General features: G+C 32.6%; 1 protein-coding gene across 6 annotated transcripts in view; it reads right to left on the bottom strand.

Annotated features, from left to right (window-relative positions):
- Positions 1–25,464, bottom strand: part of LOC139492177 (inositol 1,4,5-triphosphate receptor associated 2-like) — a 455,884-nt gene that overhangs the window by 411,813 nt on the left and 18,607 nt on the right. For all 6 annotated transcript variants that reach the window (XR_011656711.1, XM_071280344.1, XM_071280342.1 and 3 more), the window contains 12 exons: positions 24,602–24,760; positions 23,720–23,888; positions 22,825–22,902; positions 21,106–21,162; positions 18,186–18,245; positions 16,525–16,589; positions 15,912–16,038; positions 11,469–11,624; positions 10,921–11,102; positions 9,597–9,634; positions 3,712–3,866; positions 2,632–2,732 (listed from right to left, as the gene is read on the bottom strand). Coding sequence is in view for 5 of the 6 variants with exons in the window: in XM_071280344.1 (XP_071136445.1) it covers positions 2,632–2,732; positions 3,712–3,866; positions 9,597–9,634; positions 10,921–11,102; positions 11,469–11,624; positions 15,912–16,038; positions 16,525–16,589; positions 18,186–18,245; positions 21,106–21,162; positions 22,825–22,902; positions 23,720–23,888; positions 24,602–24,760 (1,347 nt within the window). In the remaining variant the exon portion in view is untranslated. The remainder of the gene's footprint in view (positions 1–2,631; positions 2,733–3,711; positions 3,867–9,596; positions 9,635–10,920; positions 11,103–11,468; positions 11,625–15,911; positions 16,039–16,524; positions 16,590–18,185; positions 18,246–21,105; positions 21,163–22,824; positions 22,903–23,719; positions 23,889–24,601; positions 24,761–25,464) is intronic.

Genomic DNA, 25,464 nt, shown 5'->3' with positions numbered 1-25,464 from the left:
GAAGATGTGGTATGATTGCCAATGAGACAACTCTGCACAAGGGGCAAAATGACACAGAAATTAACAACCGTAGGTCACTGTACGGCCTTCAACAAAGAGCAAAACCCATACTGCATAGTCAGTTATAAAAGGCCCTGAAATGACAATGAAAAAACAAGAAAACAAGAAAACTAACGACCTTATTTACAAACAAGAATGTGTCCACGGAAGCCCCACTCGAACTTTCATTTTCTATGTTAAGTGGACCGTGAAATTGGGGTGAAAAGTCTCATTTGGCTTTAAAATTAGAAAGATTATATCATAAGCAACATGTGTACTAAGTTTCAAGTTGTTTGGACTTCAGCTTCATCAAAAACTACCTTGACCAAAAACTTTAACCAGAAGCGGGACAGAAGGATGGACAAACAGACAAACGAACATACGAAAGAATGTACTGACAGATGCACAGACCAGAAAACATAATGCCCCCTCTACTATTGTAGGTGGGGCATAAAAATGAGCGAAAAACAAATATGCAACACATAAACAAATGACAACCACTGAATTACATGCTCCTGACTTGCGACAGGCACATATACATACAGAATGTGGCGGGGTTAAACATGTTAGTAAGACTTCTGACAATTTATATCAACTGCTGGGAAACATAAAAGATACAAAATTTTCTGCTGTAGTAACCTTGACCTTTGACCAATTGACCTTAAAATCAATAAAGATCTTGTTCACCTTAAAGTCCATTATCAAACAAAGAAAGAAACAAGAATGTTTCCAAAGTACACAGATGCCCCACTCCCATTATCATTTTCCATGTTCAATTGACCGTGAAATTGGATAAAACACATAATTAGGCATTAAAATTAGAAAGATAATATCATAGGGAACATGTGTACTAAGTTTCAAGTTGATTGGACTTCAACTTCATCAAAAACTACCTTGACCAAAAACTTTAACCTGAAACATGCACTTTCATTATTTTCTATGTTCAGTGGACCGTGAAATTGGGGTCAAAAGTTTAATTTGGCTTTAAAATTAGAAAGATCATATCATGAGGAACATGTGTACTAAGTTTCAAGTTGATTGGACTTCAACTTCATCAAAAACTACCTTGACCAAAAACTTTAACCTGAAGCGGGACAGACAGACGGACGGACGAACGAACGGACGGACGAACAGATGCACAGACCAGAAAACATAATGCCCCTCTACTATTGTAGGTGGGGCATAAAATAACATGATTTACGTCTCAAAAGATAATGTTTTGAAATCAAACTTTTCACAAATTTCAGTCTTTTAAATGTTCTGCAACCTTGATATTTGACCTGCAGAAAAAAAAATCAATAACTTTAAGGGTTTCCTTCTTCCCAAGGGGCATGTCCAGGATTGCAAGAACGTAAAACATAACCATATGTGCTGTTGCAACTAACAATATAACAAAGCATATCTATGTAGAATATTGGAACTATGTTTATGCTTATGTTTTGAATAGAATATTGAACTGTATGGTAGTATTTTCATCAGAATCAACCTAGCCTTATCACAACGTGAAGTACCATAAACAACTTATAACCAAACTGGGCATTTCTAAAAAAAAATTGGTTTGCAGGTGACATCTTTTGAACCATATGTCAGTCTTCCCAGAAATAGTACTTATTCCAAATTGATGAAAATGGTAAATATTTCAACAGAATATTCTTAAATATATGCAGCACCTTATCAACTCTAAACACCCAATAAAAATAAAGTAAGTAAAAAATATATTTGTTTACCTGATTTCCATAATTATTTCACACATTAGCCATGAATTAAGTGATATAATATACAGATACAGGAAACAAATCTACCACCGAGTTCTATATGCAGCTACGATCAATAATTATTGATACACTAGCTACAGTCCCAGCAATGTAAAAAGATTCAATTTACTTTCAATTAGCCATTATAGGAACTGACAACTTGATAGTTATAATTTCCTAGCCTTATATTATTCAAATTTTGCTCTATTAGAGGATTTTGTACAGTTTTACAAAAGAAAATAAAGTAGAAAATCAAAATAAACTTATTTAGTTAACAGATAAAGTGGAGGTATTTAGAATTTCTATATGTAAACTTTTATCGTATGACCTTTGTTCCATATGATGGTAATTTAATTATTTAAATTCCTGATAATGGTGAAAATCTTACTTTTTTCTGACAAAAATTCAATCATTTCTATAATATTAATCAGCTATCTAATAATGTGGGTTTCAGGACACCACCAGTACAATACAAGAATGTGTCCATAGTACACAGATGCTCCACTAGCACTATCATTTTCTATGCTCAGTGGAACGTCAAAACTCTAATTTGGAATTAAAATTATAAAAATCATAGTATAGGGAACATTTTTAGTAAGTTTCAGGTTGATAGGACTTCAACTTCATCAAAAACTACCTTGACCAAAAACTTTAACCTCAAGCGAGACAGACGAACGAATAGACAAACAAACTAATCCAGAGACCAGGAAACATAATGCCAATAAAAGGGGCATAAAAAAGTATCATCACAGACTGTAGAACATCAATTATGAACTTACATGATTTACAACTCATGTTACTTGAAAATGGGCTTGTACTATTAAACAGAATCACTAACCTCTTTAAGGCATTGATCTCTTCTTTCAGTTTCTCTGTTTTATCCAGGCCCAAGGTCTGCAAACTTTCAAGCTTTAGAATGGTCTTACTTTTTTCTTCTAGCTATAATAAAGTATTCAATATAAGGTCAGGAATTATCCCATCTAAAGATCAAGATATACTGGTCAATTGCTTTTTGGTTTCTTAACACAACTAGTTTTTCAGATAAGAGTCTGTTTGCAATTTCTGATATAGGACCCTTGGATTTAGCATCATAGGACTGAAATCAAGTGAAATTTTTTTAATAATTGACAAATGCTAGTAAATAATTCTTTAGATATTTTAAGACCATAGCTCAAATAATGGCCGGCCAACTCAACAGGCCTGTAAATTTTAATGCGACAATTCACTTTACAGGTCTTTGCAAAATCTTTTTACAAATATCTTCTAATTCAGAATATTTAATAGAGGGTAGAAATGCCCTTTATCGTGATTCGTCAGGTCTGAAATAATTATCATTACTGATGTTTTGTTAAAGAATTAATGTAATTCATCAAAATCTGTCTATTTTTTATCGTCTAAAAGAAAATCAACATGTTATCTTCATTCACCAAACATAACTGTTAATGTTATTTGGCAAGAATTTTTACCGTTAATCGTCAACAAGGTACCGCCACTACGACCCTCTTAATAGTGACATGGTTTACTATGATAAAATTGAGAATGGAAATGGGGAATGTGTCAAAGAGACAACAACCCGACCATAGAACAGACAACAGCAGAAGGTCACCAATAGGTTTTCAATGCAGGGAGAAATTCCCGAACATGGACTCGCGTCCTTCAGCTGGCCCCTTATAAATAAATATATATACTAGTTCAGTGATAATGAACGCCATACTAAACTCCAAATTGTACACAAGAAACTAAAATTAAAAATAATACAAGACTAACAAAGGTTAGAGGCTCCTGACTTGGGACAGGCGCAAAAATGCGGGGGGTTTAAACATGGTTATGAGATCTCAACCCTCCCCTATACCTCTAGCCAATGTAGAAAAGTAAACACATAACAATACGCACATTATACATGTAATAAAATGTTTACCTCTTTCTTTAAGCGTTTAACCAGATTTTTCTCCTCGTCCAAATTCTCCTTGAGTATAAGTAGCCTTCTATCAACAACATTCTGTAGGTCTCGATCACATTCAACCAACATGCTTCTAGAATCATGCTGCACTCTTCTCAACATAGCATTCTCATCTAGATAATAACATGCACTATTTCTTATATCTATATCATACTCTTTAGTGTTAGTTTTTAACTGAAACGAGGTGACTTTTTTCATTAAAAATCTTATGATGAAAATTGATTGCAAGTTTAACCGAAATATGTTCAAACAAGAAATCATTTGAAGCTGGAATAATTTTGAATCCTGGAAAATTGATAAAAAAAAAATATGATGAAAACTAACCTATTTTAGGAGGTTAAGCCATGCATGATTGGCCAAGGAGGGTACGATAGTTCATACTTAAAAATTAGTGAAAGTAACCTTAATCATTCATTTTTTATCAATTTTAAGAATTACAAATTATTCCAGATTCAAATCATTCCTTGCTATTCATGACTTGCACAAATTGTTACTTGTAAAAAAAGTTGGTAAAAAAGAGCCACTGTTTAGTTTATTAGCTTTATAAATATAGTGTTAGTTCATATATCTGTAAATCAAACAAAATGCTAAAAAGAGTTAAAAAAAAGATATTAAAAGTAGTTATTTTAGTACTTTGGTTAATAAATTATTAATAGTGTTTAGTACAAAAAAATATAATGGTTTTGCTGACTGCATGATAGTTAATTTGAATTAATGTTTTTATTATATTTATCCCATATAAAATCAAGTTAATATAATTTCATGCTTTTATCACATGTAAAAATCAGCTAAGGCCAAATAAAAATATATGTGTGGTTCCAGTTACCCTACCTACCCTACTTTTTAGTCGTAAAAATAGCCTACCGTAAAGATTTTTTTGTCATTTTCCATGAAGCACCGTTAAAGTCAGAATGTTGCTCCCATAGACATGATAGACTCAATGTAAAAAAAATAACATAAAATAAAAAAAAATCCCTACTTACCTTCCCTAATTTTTTTTAGATGTAACTGGAACCACACATACTATTTTATTTGGCCTAAAATATCTAATGACATGTAGAAATCAAACTTAACACAAAGTATAATCAAACAAAGCAGAAAGAACCAAACAGTCACTAATCACCTAGCTACTTAAGAAGAAAGGGGGAGAGCAGGATGGGATGTCATCCCAAATTCCTAGAAAAGATGAATACCTTCTTCCCCAAAAGAAAAACATTTTGTTTCCTGTTCCCATTAGTTAATCATTAATTACCAAGTCCCAATAAGTGTAAATTCCTAAATCATGCTAACATTAAGACAGAATGACGGATGGAGGGGAAGAAGGATGGTCATGGACTTAATGTCCCTCTTGCCTAAGGGGCAAAAAGAACCCAACTCCAAACCAGACACTGACCAAAACTATCTTTATATCTTTATATCATGCAAGAGTGTGCACGCTTATTATTGATAATATGTTGATAGTCCTAAATATAAAGCTTTATTACAACTGTCACATAAACTTAACATTAACCAAGAAAACTAAACATTGACCAATGAACCATGAAAAAGAGGTCAAGGTCAATTGAACCATGTCAGGCAGACATGTACAGCTAACTATTCTTCCATACAACAAATATGGTTGACCAATTCCTTATAGTTTAAGAAAAACAGACCAAAACACAAAATCTTCACACTGAGCAATGAACCATGAAAATGAGCTCAAGGTCAAATAAAACCTGTGCGACTGACATATATATCATAAAATATTTCCAAACACCAAATACAGTTGACCTATTGCATATCATATTAGAAAAAAAGACCAAAACTCACAAACTTAACTTTGACCACTCAACCATGAAATGATGTCAAGGTCAGATGAGAACTGCCAGTTGGACATGTACAAGTCCTTCCATACACCGAATATACTAGACCTTTTGCTTATAGCATCTGAGATATGGACTTGATCAACAAAAATTAACCTTGTTCACTGATCCATGAAATGAGGTTGGGGTCAAGTGCAAACTGTCTGACGGGCATGAGGACCTTGCAAGGTGCGCATATACCAAATATGTTTATCCTACTACTTATAAAAAGGGAAAATTTAACATAACCAAAAATTACAACTTTTTTTCAAGTAGTCACTGAACCATGAAAATGAGGTCAAGGACATTGAACATGTGACGGACGGAAACTTCATAACATGAGGCATCTATATACAAAGAATGAAGCATCCAGGTCCTTCTGAAATATAAAGCTTTTAAAAAGTAAGCTAATGCTACCGTGGGAACACTATCCCTATGTCAAGCTGTTTGCAACAAAAGTTGCAGGCTCAACAAAAATTACTTTGAAATTGACAGTGACATACCAATGCATATAATGTATTATCTTAATGTATGCTGTTCAGTGTCTTTCAGTTCTTACCATAATGTAATGATCATGTTAAGATGTCATTGAATCCACAAACAAACTTCTAGATAAAGTCTATTATAAAATTTCTGGTCATTAATGGATACATGATGGATGCCTCTTTTTATTATACAAATGTAATACCAATATTACAACTTTTTAGCTTTTATAAAGATAATTATTCATTAAAATCATATCATGTCAACATATTTCCTGTGCTATCACTACTTAAAGATTTACAAAAATTAATTGCTAATTTAACAAAGATTTTGTGTCTCTATATAATTGTCAATAGAGACTAGAGAAAAATCAGATATTTATATTGACCAGATTATCAACTTATCAAAAATGAAATTTCTCGCCTCCTTTTCTGATGATAATAAAACTTATTTCAAAAGTTGTTACAGTATCACTTATATACAGCCTATGTGTGATGATGCAGCTTAAGGCAAACACCAAGCACTCAACATTTTGAAGGGACATTAATCAACTCATTAATGTTCACCGTATTGACCAAAACTCTCAAATTTGATTTATGTAACATATTTTATGAACTTTCAGACAAAATATATGATATTGTTATTTTCCATAGGGTTAACGTTTGTAAAAGAAACATTGGCAAAAAAATAAGCGAAAGTAAATGTCTTCCAAAAAGAATTTTCCAAAATTTTCAATACATTTAGTCATGTAGTTTCAGAGAAAAATATTTTGGAAAACTGGTTATTCAGAATCCATGATTGCCTATGGTGGTCATTTTTTTCATCAGATTTGACAACCTTCAACAAATTGTTCATTAACAGTTTTATTGAAATTGGCTACTGCATGTCTTTACAGTAAAGAACACTTTAATATTATCCTTCATTCAAACAATTCTTATATTTTAGCATTGCACAAATGAAGGATTGTTGCTTAACTTCCAGAGGAAATCAAATGCATATTCAGGACATGAACATATTATTTTGTATAGTGTGTTCTTGTGTTGTGCTGTACTAGGTTAGGGAGTTTGCTGCCATCTAACATGTTCATCCCTGCCACAATCTGTATGTGCCTGTCCCAAGACAGGATCCTATAACTCAGATTGTCATTCGTTGCTGTACATATTTGTTTTTGTTCATCATTTTGTACATTAATCAGGACATTGATATAATATTAGAACAATTGTTTTGACATATAGTTCCTATAGTTGCTACCATCCACATCATTTGGTCTATTGTGGATGATAAATTGATTGATTGTAAGGGTTTAATGTCACTTTCTACACTCTATGCTATAACCTGACAGCCTGGTTTTATTGCTAGAGAAAACCAGAATGCCATAAATCTAGAAATATTGATAATACCAGTCAATGAAGGTTGGAGTCAAAAAAACACCTTGCCAAGACTTCCAAAGAGCAGGGTTTGAATCAACAACTCCAATGTTGACAGGCTAATGATCCTTCAAGATGAACTACTTACAATCAGTAACCAAGTAATCAAATTTTGTGCAGTAAATATAAAAAAGAAGATGTGGTATGATTGCCAATGAGACAACTATCCACAAAAGACCAAAATGACACAGACATTAATAACTACTATAATTTTATAGTTAAAAAATGTTGATATAAAAATCTATGGCTTTCAATAATAAGTATCATTTTATATTCTTCAAGCGTTCTAAAGTTTTGATTGATTGACTATTGTTTTAACGCCACTTTCATCACTATTGGCTATTTTGAGGCAGTCTTTTTTAATGGTGGAGGGAGCCAGAGAGCAGCAGACCTTCTGAGAAAAACTTGCTTTCTCTGTAACCAGACACAACTTTCAGTAACAGATAGACAGACAGATTTCTATATACCCACTTAACTTAGTTTGGGCGGGAGTATAATTATTCATCTGACTTAGAGCAGTTAGGGCTTAGCTCTTACTTCTAAATGTTGTATGCTAAGGGGAATAGCAGTAAATACCAATTTTAAAGTCTGTGGTTGACCTCGTGCAAACTTCAAACCAATAAGGGGGATTTCTAATTGAACTCCCAGATATTGATATCAGTATCTATTACTCTCTGAAAAGATACTAATATATTACGCAGGTTTCAATCAAACATTTCTCTAACAATTTACACTGCATAAATTTGGGGGATTTAAGTTTCCTTTATTTTGAACTTGCAACGTAAAAAGAAATCTGTACTAGTTAAGAGCTCTGCTATTATCAATAATGAAGAGTATAAAAAAAACTTGCAAAGGGGCAGAACTCTATTTAATCAACAGAACAGAATGCCTTGCTGATATGCCCAATTTAATATTAGGATCTTACAATGCAGAGATATTATTAGTTACATAGTGTGCTAGTGACCTAAAACATTATATATGGGGTCAGTAAATTCCATATGGGGTGAGAGCGAAGCTCGAATCCCCTTATGGAATTTACTGACCCCATATATACCGTATTACGTCACAAGCACACTATGTAACGAATTTATCTTACCAACTATCTTAACGTGTAAAATTTAGACTTGTAATCTATTAAAATGAGCAAGCCAGTCTTCAATACTGTTAGCATTAAGAAACTAATTCCATTGATCCTACAAGAACAATGGCCAACAATAACAACTTGTTAGGTTTAAATGTCTTTAATGAATTTATTTCAATCTTGGTCATCAATTTCTTCGTCTATTGAAACCTTTAAGATTTTTTTCTCAGTTCCGTTTTGTTTTTATAAAGGGATGTAACACCACTACTAACCGTGTATGAAATAAGCCCCGCCTCCCTACTACCTAATATGGAATATAAAGGGACGTAACTCTACTACTAACCGTGTATGAAATAAGCCACGCCTCCCTACTAATCTAATATCAAATATACACAGTCTTCACACGGACGCTTTTAACCAATCATATTCCTAGAACTGTATAGGAGGTAAGATAAATGAATATACATGAAGAACATTATAGGAAAAGTTGCATCCATAGATTGCAAAAAGCATGGTAAAAGAAATTTGTAGATGCAAAGAGGCATAACTCTGGAAATTGTCAAATGGATCAGGGCACTATGATGGACAATCATTCCAATGTAAGAATTTAAATTGTAGAAATTTAAAAAACATCTGAAGAGGCATGTATGAGAAATTGTGTTTGTAAAATTTTCAAAAGGGGCATAACTGAGTTTATGGGAATCAAAAGTTTGTTTGTACAAACAGGCATATTTCTATAAACCCCCAACGTTGTTTGCAAGGTTCAACATCCTTAATGATCATATGTAAATGTCTGAGAAAAACAACAGAAATGTCACACTAGATATTACATTTATGCAACTTGCATATCTTTATATGTTTAAGAACTAGAATGCAAAAAGCTATTTACAACAAAACATCTATGAACAAAAGAACTAGCAATACACATGGCACATGAATTTAAAGCTGCAAAGTATGTGAAAAGAAAAAGTACAACAATTTATTTCACAGATATGTTTTGAATTTCAGTACCTCTTATTTTCTTCATGCTCTTACTCAAATGGTTCACTCTGAAAAAAGAAGAAAATTTTATCACAATACATGTAATATCTAAATATGTGCTTTATTTAAAAAAAATATTGGTTAAAATCATTTGACACAAAACCAGATTTATTTAATATAACTCCAACGTCCCCACATTGTCATTGGAGAAATTAAATAAGTGTAAGAAAAAAAAAATTGTAGAAGAAAAAAAATTGAATCATAATTTCCTGTCGATATGCACATCTACGTAGTATGTTCTTATTATCTACAAAGTTTCATGAAATTCTGTTGTGTAGTTTTAGAGGAGTTGAGATGACAAACTGTTGCAGAAGTACATTGAAGCAAATAGGTTCCAAGGTGCGTAACTCCTAGAAAAAAAACTGAATTGTAATTTTCTGTCGATATGCACATCTATGTAGTATGTCCTTATTGTCTACAAAGTTTCATGAAATTCTGTTGTGTGGTTTCAGAGGAGTTGAGATGACAAACTGTTGAAGTAGTACCTTAAAGCTTATAAGTTCAAATGGGTGTAACTCCTAGAAAAAAAAATTGAATCGTAATTTTCTGTTGATATGCACAACCAGTGTTCTCCCCAGGCCGTTTAAGTGCTGCGGTATTCAGCGCTATCCTATTTCACTGCATTGGTATTGGGCAGACCGCAGCGCTATCCAATCAAATTTCAGCGCCATTGTTTTTGAATTTTCAATTTCTGGTAATATTTTGTACAATTCCGATCATGTGGACGACTGGTTGAATTGTCTATGAGATCGTTTATTCACCTGACAATGTCAAAATCGGAGGGGCCAGTTCAATAAATGAACAAAATGGCAACATCTGCAAATCTTTTACTGTCAATAAATCGTTCTTTCTTGAGTTTTTCGCTTTGAAAAGATGCAGAAACTTCATGAAAGGGATGTATAGTTCTAAAAAGTTCCTTTCTAAATTAATAAAGGGACGTTTTACCCCTTCTCTGACAACCGTGGTCGCGACCATTTCAGTTGCGATGACAAACTGTTGCAGTAGTACATTGAAGCAAATAAGTTCAAAGGGGTGTAACTCCTGGAAAAAAAATTGAATCGTAATTTCCTGTCGATATGCACATAGTATGTCCTTATTATCTAAAAAGGTTTCGTGAAATTCTGTTGTGTGGTTTGAGAGGAGTGCAATGACAAGAAACAGGACTGACGGACAGACTGACAGACAGACAGACAGACGGACAAGTCAAAAACATTATACCATTCGCAACCCGTTGCGTGGGGTATAATTAAACATACAGCAACCATTACACCTTCATTAAATTGACTACAAGTACCTTTTATCAACAGTATCTTTAGCAATTGCTAATGATGCCATTTGTTCTGTCATTTCAGTGAGTTCTTTCTGTAAACTGGAATGTAAGCTTTCCTTCGATGTTTGATTTTCATCATTATCCTGTCTAAAGTAGCTGTCAATCTCCGCCAAAAGTTCTGATTGTTTATGTTTAAATTTCTCGGTCTGTAAATATAAAACAGAAACATCAGCAGGGCCAAATTATATGAAAACTACAAAATCTGGAAGAAGAACTCATAATTTCATAAATCCACTCCCTTTATCATTAAGTTTAAATGAAAAATATGATAACATCAACATTATGTTAAATTACTTCTGAATCCTGTCTTTTGTTTAAAAAACTGTAAAAATCATACAACGCAATAAATTCCACAAAAAAAAAACACCTAAAATTATTTGCCTTGTGCTTCATTCAATGCAAAAAACTGAATAATTATTCTTCTTGTGTGTATTCGAAAATTTCGAAAATTTATGTTTAACTCCGAGGACAAACAATAATGAAAACTTTCGTCCAAAATGTAAAATACTTACAAAGCTGGATATATCTGCAGCTAACTGATTATCTGTATCATCTTCAGGATTACAATCTTCATCTTCTTCATCAAAGACAGGAAGTAAGTCCATTCTGTACTCCTTGTGATATTCCTTAGGACACAATGGTGAAGGCAAATGTTTATCTGACCCTAACTGCAAAAAAAAAAATCATGCACATCATTTACTTATATATAAAATATGTTGAACTAAGAGCTATTGATCACAAATAATGACCCCGATCAAAGTATAAGGGAAACAGGAAGATGAGAAGAAAAAGAATGTGAAAAAAAAATTTGTCTTAGTAAGTAGTTTTTGAGAAAAATGAATCAAAAATTTCATTCAAGACCATGATATGTAGGAAAATATACCATAAACAACAAGAATGTGTCCAAAGTACACGGATGCTCCACTCACACTATCATTTCATGTTCAATGGACCGTGAAATTGGGTAAACAAGTGAAACTGTGAGCTACTGCTCACTGATGATACCCCCGCCGCAAGTGGATAATATTAATAGTGTAAAAATATGCAAGTGTTCGGTAAACAGGAAGTTGTCGAGTGATGACTCTGAAAACGCATCAAACGGTATAGCTGACTTATATAAACCTTGAAACCAAATTTCAGAAATCCTTGTATTGTAGTTCCTGAGAAAATTGTGACGAAAATTTTCAACTTGGCTATCATGTGTAAAATCATACAAGTTTTCGGTAAACAGGAAGTTGTCAAGTGATGAATCTGAAAACGCATCACACAGTATAGCTGACTTATATAAACCCTGAAACCAAATTTCAGAAATCCTGTTCCTGAGAAAAATGTGACGAAAAATATTCATGGGACTGACGGACTGAGGGACTGATGGACTGACAGAAGGACAGACAGATGTAAAACAGTATACCCCCCTTTTTTTCAAAGCGGGGGTATAAAAATCTATTTTGGCATTAAAATTAAAAAAGATCATACCATAGGGAACATGTGTACTAAGTTTCAAGTTGAATAGACTTCAACTTCATCAAAAACTACCTTGACCAAAAACTTTAACCTGAAACTCGCTCTTTCATTTTCTATGTTCAGTGGACCGTGAAATTGGGGTAAAAACTCAAATTTAGCATTTAAATTAGAAAGATCATATCATAGGGAACATGTATACTAAGTTGATTGGACTTCAACTTCATCAAAAACTACCTTGACCAAAAACTTTAACCTGGTCCAAGGACACAGTTATCGTCCTTTGGTTTTCGTTGTCTACGAATATAGTCCCTAGTGTAAACAGTGTATAACTTGCATGTCTTATTTGATACACTTTCCCAATTTATTTCTTGATATTAAATGCATGGAATATCAAGTAGGGGGATGTTATTACATGTAAAAAAAATTGGGTGCTGAATCTTTATGTTAAGAAGTAAATTGGTCCAGTTCTAAAAGGTCAAATTTTAGCACGTCTGAAGCTGTCAAACTGAATTTTACACCCCCTTAACACAGAATTGTCAATATTTTGAGTTAGAGCTGGTAGAAGTTTCTATAATTTTGATATTATTTGTCTCACTGGTAGTACACTACACTGTAAAAATCTTTTTGAGAAAGAGCAGGTGCGATTTTTTTAATTTGAATTTATTGTCTAAAAGAAATGCGCTACGAAATAACTGTGTTCTCGGGCCTAAGAGATGGATTCCTGAAATCTAGATTCTGTACTTTGGCAACTTTCCTGAATGATTTGCTGGTTTCAGTTTGTCAAACTCAATCAAAGTAAAGGATTTACATCTTTGGTTTACAGAAATTCTGTTAAAATGTGCCATTTTGGCATTCTACGGCTATAATAAGCATTTTAAAGCAGTTTACATTTTATGGCTAAGAGGCATGCTGACTTTCTATCTGACAGCTTTTTTGTTCCTGATATTTGTGTTTCTATGATTAAATCAAATTTAATTAACCATTTGTGAACTCTGGATATAGAGAAAAGTAGATTATCACAGAAAAAAAGTGCAGATATTTGTATTCACGGCCATGGTTAAACGGCCTAATAGATGTATGTAAAATGTGAAGAGCTTTGTACATCAAATCTGTAGTCCATCACAAATATTTCACTAAATCTGTAAAAAAAGCACTTTATTATACTCAGTACACCTTACTCCTTTCATAGGCTACCATTTTTTTTCTCTGTATGATAGTAAGTGGTCCAACTTTATGCCTATTAAGGCTAAAACTAAATGCAAGTTTTCCATTGAAAAGTGAAAAAACTGGCCATCAGACCATATTGTTTCTAAAAAAATTAAATGCAAGAGTCCTTTTGCAATTAGACTTCTTGTATCATAACGCCTTAGCATAGAAATGAGCAAAAAGTTACACATTTTCATTTCTAATAGCTTCTGTGTGCATTTTTATATGTCAATATGGGCTACCGCCTAAATCGACTCTAAATAATTCTCAGTACTACATGGCCCAAGACCATTTTATACTCATGTGGTATGCTTTTTGACACTTTTCTATACATTTAAAGTACATTTTATATATATGAAAGAATAAATTAGGCATAAAAAACTTCAAAATCTTCAAATTGGCTGAGAAAAATGCATATTTATATAAGGCGTCCCTAAATTGGAAAATCTCTATTTTCAGGCATAGGCTTATATAAATTTAACTTTGGAATAATTACAATACATCTGATAAATAAAAGAGTGTTCAGATGCTTTTAATACTTAATATTTGATATTCAAGAGCATTTAAAAAGCAAATTTTTGCAAAATTTAAAATTTTAAGGCCAAAATCTTGACAGTTGAAGATATTTGATTTACACGTCAAAAATAAACATTCAAATGTCTATATTAAAATGACCCTAGTGTCTCTAATATATGTCATATGGCCATGAAACTTGGCAACCCATCTCACAATTGCCTAAGCTTAGGTTATGCAAAGTTTTATAAAGATTGGTCAAGTCTTTCTGTCCTATTAGGTCCAAGGACACAGTTATCGTCCTTTGGTTTTCGTTGTCTACGAATATAGTCCCTAGTGTAAACAGTGTATAACTTGCATGTCTTATTTGATACACTTTCCCAATTTATTTCTTGATATTAAATGCATGGAATATCAAGTAGGGGGATGTTATTACATGTAAAAAAAATTGGGTGCTGAATCTTTATGTTAAGAAGTAAATTGGTCCAGTTCTAAAAGGTCAAATTTTAGCACGTCTGAAGCTGTCAAACTGAATTTTACACCCCCTTAACACAGAATTGTCAATATTTTGAGTTAGAGCTGGTAGAAGTTTCTATAATTTTGATATTATTTGTCTCACTGGTAGTACACTACACTGTAAAAATCTTTTTGAGAAAGAGCAGGTGCGATTTTTTTAATTTGAATTTATTGTCTAAAAGAAATGCGCTACGAAATAACTGTGTTCTCGGGCCACCTGATGCGGGACAGACAGACGGACGAACAGACGAACGGAGGGATGGACAGACGCACAGACCAGAAAACATAATGCCCCTCTTCTATCGTAGGTGGGGCATAAAAAGTGGGGAGCAATGAATCTGGAAATGCATCACATGATATAGCATTCTCACAGGAACATTGATTCCAAATTTCAGAGATCTGTAATTTCCAATAAACAAGTGAAACTGAGAGCTACTGCTCACTGATGATACCCCCGCCGCAAGTGGATAATATTAATAGTGTAAAAATATGCAAGTGTTCGGTAAACAGGAAGTTGTCGAGTGATGAATCTGAAAACGCATCACACCGTATAGCTGACTTATATAAATCCTGAAACCAAATTTCAGAAATCCTTGTATTGTAGTTCCTGAGAAAAATGTGACGAAAATTTTTAACTTGGCTATCATGTGTAAAATCATACAAGTGTTCGGTAAACAGGAAGTTGTCAAGTGATCAATCTGAAAACGCATCACACGGTATAGCTGACTTAGATAAACCCTGAAACCAAATTTCAGAAATCCTTGTATTGTAGTTCCTGAGAAAAATGTGACGAAAAATATTCATGGGACGGACTGACTGACTGACGGCCTGACCGTATACCCCCCCCTTTTTTAAAGCAGGGGTATAACAATTCCAAAATTCTATGGGATTCACAGACAGATAAACCAGTAAATAACAAGAATGTGTCCCCAGTACACGAATGCCCCACTCGCACTATCATTTTCTATGTTCAGTGGACCGTGAAATTGGGGTAAACCCTCTAAATTGGCATTAAAATTAAAAAGATCATATCATAGGGAACATGTATACTAAGTTTGAAGTCCATTGGACTTCAACTTCATCAAAAACTACCTTGACCAAAAACTTTAACCTGAAGCGGGACAGACAGAGAGACGGACCAACGAACGGATGCACAGACCAGAAAACATAATGCCCCTCTACTATCGTAGGTGGGGCATAAAAACACCCTATCCATTCCCTGAAAATAGCTATAAGGCTGTAACAATAAAACTCACCATCCCTTTAAGTTCCATACATAGTGACTGACTATGTCGCATGGGTGTACTGCATACAAAGCTGCCAGCAGCTTTGGAAATCATTTCTTCTACACCATCTCCAGATTCTGAGGGCATATGACCAAAACTTGAAAAATATAATTCATAAACATCAAGTTTTTTTCTATACCTTTGCACATATAATAGAAGATAAATTTTGAAAATCTAATATTTTTCATTCCTGGTTTATTTTGCAATACAAATATTATACTGTAAACCAACCTATTTTCATGTATACTGTAAAAGTAGAAATTTTCGCGGAGTATTTAATTTCGTTTATTTCATGGAAAAATATATCCACGAAATTAAAACCTCCACAAAAAATTAAACCTACATATAATATATCACTTCCATTTACAGGATACCACAAATATAATCCCCATGAAATCTTATATAGAGTCAAAACCACGAAATGTTAACCCCACGAAAATTAATGTTTCTACAGTACTTTATCTCTCATATAGCCTTTTCTAGCCCATTTCGCGACAAATTAGTTGTTTATCAGGGTGATTGCTATGAACACCTACAGTGTAGGGGTTAAAAAAGAATCTCTTCAATATGCTGTATTATATACCTTGTAATGTCCTGTTTGGACTGCATCAATTCAAACTTCACTTCATCATTTTCTTTTTTATACTCCTAAAAAAAATGCACATAAATTAGTTGCCTGGAAAAAGATCATTATCGGTTACTTGAAAGGTTATCTTGAACCAAAGGGATGGACACTCATATTCTCTACACTGAAATGCATGAATGCTTATACAAAATAATACTATTAAAACTTGGTGGAATTATTATGGTGGACTTAAAAAGCATATGACTTCCCTTTATCTATAGCATGTAAAGAAGTCATTCGGGTAAAGAAAATTGGTAACAAACACATTTTAGTACGGGAAAGGTATTGTTATGGCAAAGAAAACAATAGTGTGAGTGAACTCCAAAATGCATCCCTTTCCCGGTAATTTTATTATCTTCTCTTTAACAGAATAGGGTGATTCCTATATACACCCAAAAACTTTGCTAAATATATATGGTAAATGGATTTTTCATATATTCAACAATTTTTGACATGATTTACCTTTTAAAATAAAGGGCATGGACATTTTTACCAAGGAATATTAATGACATGGACATGATTTCCTAGGAAAAATTAGTCTTGGGACATAAATTTCAATAGAAAATTGATACACAACTCTTAATCAATATCAAAACATAACATTTATATTAACCTTTTAAAGTTAACGGCATGGACATTTTTACCTAGGAATATTAATGACATGGACATGGTTTCTGGAAAACTAGTCTGGGGACATTAATTTATCAAAAATATAAATACACAACTCTTAAACAATATTAAAACATAACATTTAAATTTCCATTGTTTATCATGTTTATATGTAATTGAATTTATTCATTTATATTTTCCCTATAACATAAAGGACATGGACGTTTTTACCTAGGAATATGAATGACATAGACTTGAATTCCTAGGAAAATTAGTCTGAGGACATAAATTACTAACATCGGACTAAAAATACTAGTAAATTCTGTAACCATGGAATTTTTATACTAGTTATATTTGTCCGCCCAGACATATTTTACCAGGACAAATTTATCACTTACATATATTGTACTTATGGTCAAAAATCTAATTTGGCATTAAAATTAGAAAGATCATATCATAAGTTTCAAGTTGATTGGACTTCAACCATCAAAAACTACCTTGAAAAAAAACTTTAACCTGAAGCAGGACAGACGGATGGACTAAGGAATAGACAATCACACAGACCAAAAAGCATAAAGCCCATAAAAAGATTGGGCACGACCCGCCTGACACTATAGTAATCTATAAAGGTATTGTAATGTCATATAAGAATATATATAAATAGTTCAGGGTCTTGTAATGATTTTAATCTACTAATGATTTAAAAGGGGCCAGACAAATTACTAAAGGTCTAAAAATGAGGAATTTTATATAAAACTGAAACTTATAACTTATGAAAAAGATGAAAAAATATAAAAAAGCGCAAAACTTTATGCACAATTCTCATAAACCATTGGCATAAGAGTAAATGCTTTAAATTCAAAATAACAAAACATTTGTCAAATATATTATATCTATTAATTATGATTGAAGTTAGCCAAAATTAAATTTAAACTGTAATTATAAAAAAGTTTTCCGATAGATCTATTTATTTACTGCAATGAATTATTATTTTCTTTTATTCTACTAACCTTGAGCTGTACACAAAGATCTTCAAGCTGTTTCTTGAGAGAATTGACTTCCAAATATCTCTAAAATTGATAAATTACAAAAAGATTACAGTAATAAATCAAAGAGCAGATTGCTCTGAGGGTATACGATTGCCATTGTTTTCATTGACACATGTATACATATAGCTGGATAATATTATTTTCAAAACTAATTCAACTGATGTAAAATGTAATTTACGTAATCTGAATAGTTACAAAAAAGCCAATCTCGGTTAAAAGTGTATGAACAATGTACTTAGGCCTATTGGGTTTTATTTTTGTACTATCAATTCCAAGTTTACTTTCCACAGCAGTCACTGTGAGACTCAGAGTGAGAGAAGTATTTTACTTCGTATCTTATCACCTATTTTCCTACGTTAATTCTAGGAGGAACCCCATTCCTAACTCTTTAAATATTCAATTTCCTTTGGGTCAGTGATCATGACTCCTTTTCGTTCACATTCCTCGGTTTAAATTGCGATCGTTTTTAATATAATACGTCGTTAATCGACAGAACGAGTTATTTTTTCTCAACGTGTTGTAATGTTTTGATTCAGAATTCACGGAAGTGACTTCCGGAAGAGAGACAACTCGAAACGATAATATGGAAGACTCCATTTCGCCTGAAGGGGTGATTTAAAGTAACGGACTACATTTATTTTAATTCAAATGATGCATATGATTTAAAATTATGCAACAACAATGACCCTCAATAGCAGACATACATAGAAAGGATCCCATGAGTTATAAATCAATCAATTGAGTGGGGAATCCAGAGCAACCATTTAACCTAGTACCCCTTAAAGTCAAGAAAAATATATGCATGCACACAATTACCTAAACAAACCCTGCAGTAAGAACTTATATTAAACCTAAATGGTTCTCTATTTTTTATGGAAGTACAATATCAAATATCAATTTAATAACGGTGACATATAAGTAAAACTCCACTTCAGTTCTTATATGACAGAAATAGATTTATCGGAATTCAGAGAACTCTCGCATTTTTATCACAACTGGGGAATTCCCTCTGACATGTTTCTAAATTTATAAAAACACTAAATATAAATACTGCTTGATTATGATTTTCCGTGTTGTTAAAAACACGCATATAAGTCAAGGGAAATATCAAACATGAAGATTATGAAAAGAACATTATAGGAAAGTTGTTTAAGTTCAATCCCTTTGTTTGTTTTTACCTTTTAAACCAAGACAATCATAATAATCTGAGATTGTCCTTAATGTTTAGAATAAAACGGTTACCTGAGCCACTGGTATAAGTCTACAGATTGCTTGAAAGCAATTGTATCCCAATAAAAACAAATAAATGCATGATCATTGCTCGCCTTTTACTGTTTTCTGCTCTTGATCCGGTTGTTATCTCTTTTTGACACATTCCCCATTTCCATTCTCAATGTTATGATGTACTGTAGCAATTTCTTTTCAGAGATGCTGCACCAAATACGGTGAAGTTAATTATATACTGAAATGCTTATTGATAGTAATAACCTCTACCAATCAAATAAGAAGCTGGCGTTTTTTCTTCTATTTTGTCTATATAAATTTAAACTTAACAAGAATGTGTCCATAGTACATGGATGCCCCACTCGCACTATCATTTTCTATGTTCAGTGGACCGTGAAATTGGGGTCAAAATTATAATTTGGAATTATAATTAGAAAGATCATACCATAGGGAACATGTGTACTAAGTTTCAAGTTGATGTAACTTTAACTTCATCAAAAACTACCTTGACCAAAAACTTTAACCTGAACTTCGCACTATCATTTTCTATGTTCAGTGGACCATGAAATTGGGGTCAAAACTATAATTTGGCATTAAAATTAGAAAGATCATATCATGGGGAACATGTGAACTAAGTTTCTAGTTGATTGGACATCAGCTTCATCAAAAACTACCTTTACCAAAAACTTTAACCTGAAGCGGGACAGACAGACGGACGAACAGATGAACGGACAGACGCACAGACCAGAAAACATAATGCCCCTCTTCTATCGTAGGTGTGGCATCAGATAGGTGAAAAAGACTGATGGGATGACTTCACAGATCTTATATTTGAGAAAATTAGTGTTTGGCATATTGTATAGATAACGGTACATCTGTTTGTGACAAGATAGTTTCCCTTAGTAAATGTGGTAGATACTAAGTCAGCCGTAATCAGTTGAGCTAAGGAAGTACTTCTTAAGCGTAATCAGTATACAGCCTGCCTTGTACCATAGAGGTCAGGGTTGAGACATGAAATTTTGTGATGAAATTCATGCTCTTGGGTTACATGTTTATTGTTGAATACTCCATTTTGGCCTTTAATTTTCAATTTGTTAATTTTTTTGTTCGGTTAATTTCTCACTGACGTATACCAAACATCTCATTCTATTCTTTCAAATCATTTGCAGTAAACAAAAAAGAGCATCTATTATTTCCTATATGTCATATGAAAATCACAAAAGAAGTAAATTTGGCAACTTGATCTCGTGTTTTAATTCATTGCTTCTTGATTTTTATAAACATAACTTAAATCTCCTTGAACAGAGAAATTTCTTATCATACTTTTTGCAATTATGTAGTCATATAGGATTCAGTATATAACAGATAAATTCCTCAAAAAGCTGTTAAATATACTGTGGATTCACTATATTCGTTGGATACCAATTTTCGTGGATTTCGTGGGTACAGGTGAACCACAAATTAAATGTTCAACAAATTACTAATTTTCTATAGGCTTGTATACAAACCTCGGCACAACCATGAAATTAAATATCCACAAACATGTAAGTTTTCCTTAATCCACAAAAATTGGTACCAACAAAAATAAGTGAATCCTCAGTAGTATATATCTTCTGAGCAATACACAGAAAGACAAACCTATAAAAATGAAACTTACTTCATTGAGTTGAATTTCTTGTAAACTTTTAAGATCTCTGGCATGGACCAGCTCATGCTGACAAAACAAAAGATAAAGAATTGATTAGTAATCAAAATCATCTTTAAAACTATCTATCAAACCTTCATATGAACCATTGTTGAAAAAGTTGAAAAATAAATTATCTGAAAACTTGAATGCATAAAATGTGTCAAATGAAACAGAAATGAAAAATGAAGTAAACTTCAAGGTACAATCTAAAACCAGATGCTCCGCAGGGCGTAGCTTTATACGACCGCAGAGGTTGAACCCTGAACGGTTGGGGCAAGTATGGACACAACATTCAAGCTGGATTCAGCTCTAAATTTGGATTGTGATTAAATAGTTGACACAGCATAGGTTTCTGACACAGAATGAATGTGTTCTAATGAACTTAAAATTTTTGTTTTCTCTTAGAGCAATTCACTATGCTGTTGAATATTAATCCTCTCAAAAAAATGTTTGAAGAAATTTTCTTTTTTATTATGAAATTTCAAATGAGAAAAATTGAACCCAATTTTTTTAATCACATCCCCCTTTCCCTTATTCCAAAACTAATCTCAATTAAAATTTCTAATGGAGTTTGCAACAATAACTACTCATTTAAATACATCATAAAATATTATGATGTAAAAAAAACTGCTTGTTATCACTGAATGGTAAAGATTATTTTAATTTATCAGTTGGTAGTAAAAAGTTAATATACATTGTATATTGTATATAACAAAGATTTAAGTTGATTCTGGACAAAGAAAGATAACTCCAATTAAAAAAAAATCTTGCTATTGCACAATATTTTGCAATTAGATATTTCTTGCTTACTATTCTGGACAAAGAAAGATAACTCTAATTAAAAAAAAATTTGCTATTTCACAATATTGTGCAATTAGATATTTCTTGCCATTGCGCAATACTGTGCAATTGAAAAGACTTGCTATTGCACAATACTTAATATAATAATTTTAGATCCTGATTTGGACCAACTTGAAAACTGGGCCCATAATAAAAAATCTAAGTACATTTTTGGATTCAGCATATCAAAGAACCCCAAGATTTCAATTTTTGTTAAAATCAGACTAAGTTTAATTTTGGACCCTTTGGACTTTAGTGTAGACCAATTTGAAAACAGGACAAACAAGAATGTGTCCACAGTACACGGATGCCCCACTCGCACTATCATTTTCTATGTTTAAAGGACTGTGAAATTGGAATAAATTCTCTAATTTGGCATTAAAATTAGAATGATCTTATCAAAGGGAACATGTATACTAAGTTTCAAGTTGATTGGACTTCTACTTTATCAAAAACTACCTTGACCAAAAACTTTAACCTGAAATTTGCACTATCATTTTCTATGTTCAGTGAACCGTAAAATTGGGGTCAAAACTCTAATTTGGCATTTAAATTAGAAAGATCATATCATAGGGCACATGTATACTAAGTTTCAAGTTGATTGGACTTCAACTTCATCAAAAACTACCTTGACCAAAAACTTTAACCTGAAGCCAAAAACTTTAACCTGAAATTTGCACTATCATTTTCTATGTTCAGTGAACCGTTAAATTGGGGTCAAAACTCTAATTTGGCATTTAAATTAGAAAGATCATATCATAGGGCTTGTACAGCTTTTAAAGTTAATGTAAGAAACCAGTTAAATTTTATTAATGATCAAATCTGAACAGTTCTATTGATTCATATTACCTTATACTCTGCAGCTTCTTTATTCAATAATTCTTTCTGGGATGTAAGACTTTCCAACTGTGATGTTAATTCAATTAACTGTCAAAAAAAAAAGAGAAAAAAAAGAATTCAGAAATTGATATTAACTCTAATCCTCTTTCATATTAACGCACAAATGCTCCACAGTAAAATAAAAATACAGTAGAAAATCCTATAAATTTTTCAAACAAATAATTAATTTTGAAATTATAAAGAAACTAAGGGTTCGACTCCCTGAGGCAAAGTTGGCCTTAGAGGGATATGGCTATTTGTTTTAGGTCATTTTTGGTCATATAGCTCAGTATTTATAAATCCTTTCAAAAATTTGACTTTGAGCGTTCCTGATGAAGTTAAATCCAGACAGCATTTATGACGCATGAATTTGTATTACATGTTGTTTTCATTTCTTTAAAGTACATGATCATTTGTTTTAAATGAGGTTTTTTTACCAGGGAAGGAAGTAGGAGTGGGTAGGAATTGAATTAATAAATACTCTAAGAAATTGATTTTGATTTAATCGGTTAAATTTCTCCATCTGTCTGCATAATCTTTATAATCTTTATATATCATGGCCTGAATATGTCAAAAGAATTACTAATGACAATTTCTGTACTATTCTTTATTTTTCTTTTAGCTGTATAAAGGCAGAAAGGGTGTTCGCATATAATTTTTAGTAAGTTGTTTGGGAACTACTTCTATAAGCATAAAGTTGCTTTTCTGTGATTTGGTGTTGGGTATATATATAAAAACAGGTGTTCCCACTCCCAAATACATTTAAAAGGGAAAGGCAATAAAGAGTTGAAACAAAATTAAGAAACTTATAATTTCAATATCAAAATGTTTGACTTTGAACACACTAATTATCTTAACCCTTCACCTTTAGTTGAAGGTCAGAACATTGATTTTCATAACTGAGTTTATCCTTATCAATCTGTGTTATCTTAGTTGATAAATCTTTCTTCTTTTCTTGTAATTTTGAGATTGTTGATTTTAATTCTTCATTCTCTGCAATTGTTTCGTGTTTAGAATCAGCAGTCTGTTGTAAGCTGTAAAAAATAAAAGTAATTTAACAATGAAACTGTGCATGGAAATTTTCTTTATATCATATTAAAACTGTAGGATTACTCATTTCAATAGTGTAAATTCAGAATCGTTGGTTAGTTCTTTCTGTAGGTCATGATATTGTATTTTTCTACTTTATACAATAGTCTTTGATTGTCCCTTCTACATTTTGTATATATGAGTTTACATGTATATTGTGCACATAAAACTACACTATAAATCTTATATATTTATAGATTATCGTTGATCATCTCAACAAGATTGGTTTTCTTGCTTGAGCTAGTACAGCGAAAGTGAGAATAGCAATCGTGTTGAGATGACCAATGATAATCTGTTTATTGCTATTTTACCTATGATGACGATGACAATTTCATGTCAATTTCCTTAGCAACATCACATGCCTCCTTAGTTTCTAGCAAAACTATTTTCCATCTCAAGCAGTAGCATGATATGAAAAATTATCACAACAAAAAATCGAAGGAAAAATGCACAAAATAGCAATAAATGTATTTAAGAGCCAATATTTGGCACCTGGAATTGCAAAAAATCAAAAAGTTTTATAGTTATAACTGCAGTGATCTGGCCTTTAATTTGATGTTTTAAATTTCTTTATTATTGCATGCCAATCAATCAATCATACATTTAATATTTCTTTCTCTAAAACAAAACTCAATTTCATTTAATAAGTTACACACACCTTTTAACTTTTTTGTGTAATATATCGATTTCATTTTGGTTTGTGGTAACAATATCGTCTTGTACATCAATCTGTTGTCTTAGCTTTGTGTTTTCTTCTGTTAGTTTTCTGTTCTGATGCTGAAGGTCTTCTATAGTATTCTGTTGATCTACAGGGTCACTGAAAAATATCAAGATGATGTTTATTTTCATTTATTCTTCTCCTCACTCAGACAAACTCATATTCTCTAATCAAAGCATCAAGGATGTCAGAGGCGGATCCAGCCATTTTAAAAAGGGGGGTTCCCAACCCCGGACAAAAGGGGGGGGGGGGTTCAAACTATATGTCCCCATTCAAATGCATTGATCGTCCAAATAAAAGGGGGTTCCAACCCCCGGAATCCTCCTGGATACGCCACTGGATGTTGTGATTCGGGCTATTTTCCATCTACTGTAATCAGGCTTGTATTGTTCACACTGGTACATAGTGCTCAACCCCCTTCTCACCATAAAATTTCAGGTAAAAAATCTTTTTGTATCTGTTATAAAAATTTCTAACGAATCTCCAGTAATATCATATAGTGTGATGTAGTTTGAGGCATTTTCTTGGAAAACTAAATTAAAATCAGTATAATGAAGTTTAAGGTCTCTGTGGAAAAGAATTTAGTATGGTCAGCAGTATTTGCCCTAAAGCCTTTAAGCATCAGTGTACTGTGATGCTATCTGAATTGATTTTCATACAGATTGTGAGGGAATTTCTCGCTGCATTGAAGACCTGTTGGTGACCTTCTGCTGTTGTTGGTTCTATGGTCAGGTTGTTGTCCCTTTGACACATTCCCCATTTCCATTCTCAATTTTATGTCTTATAAATATAATGCTATAAAT

The sequence above is a fragment of the Mytilus edulis genome, chromosome 10 (assembly GCF_963676685.1).
Source record: "Mytilus edulis chromosome 10, xbMytEdul2.2, whole genome shotgun sequence".
In the NCBI taxonomy this organism is placed as follows: Eukaryota; Metazoa; Mollusca; class Bivalvia; order Mytilida; family Mytilidae; genus Mytilus; species Mytilus edulis.
This window is presented reverse-complemented; position numbering and strand designations above follow the sequence as displayed.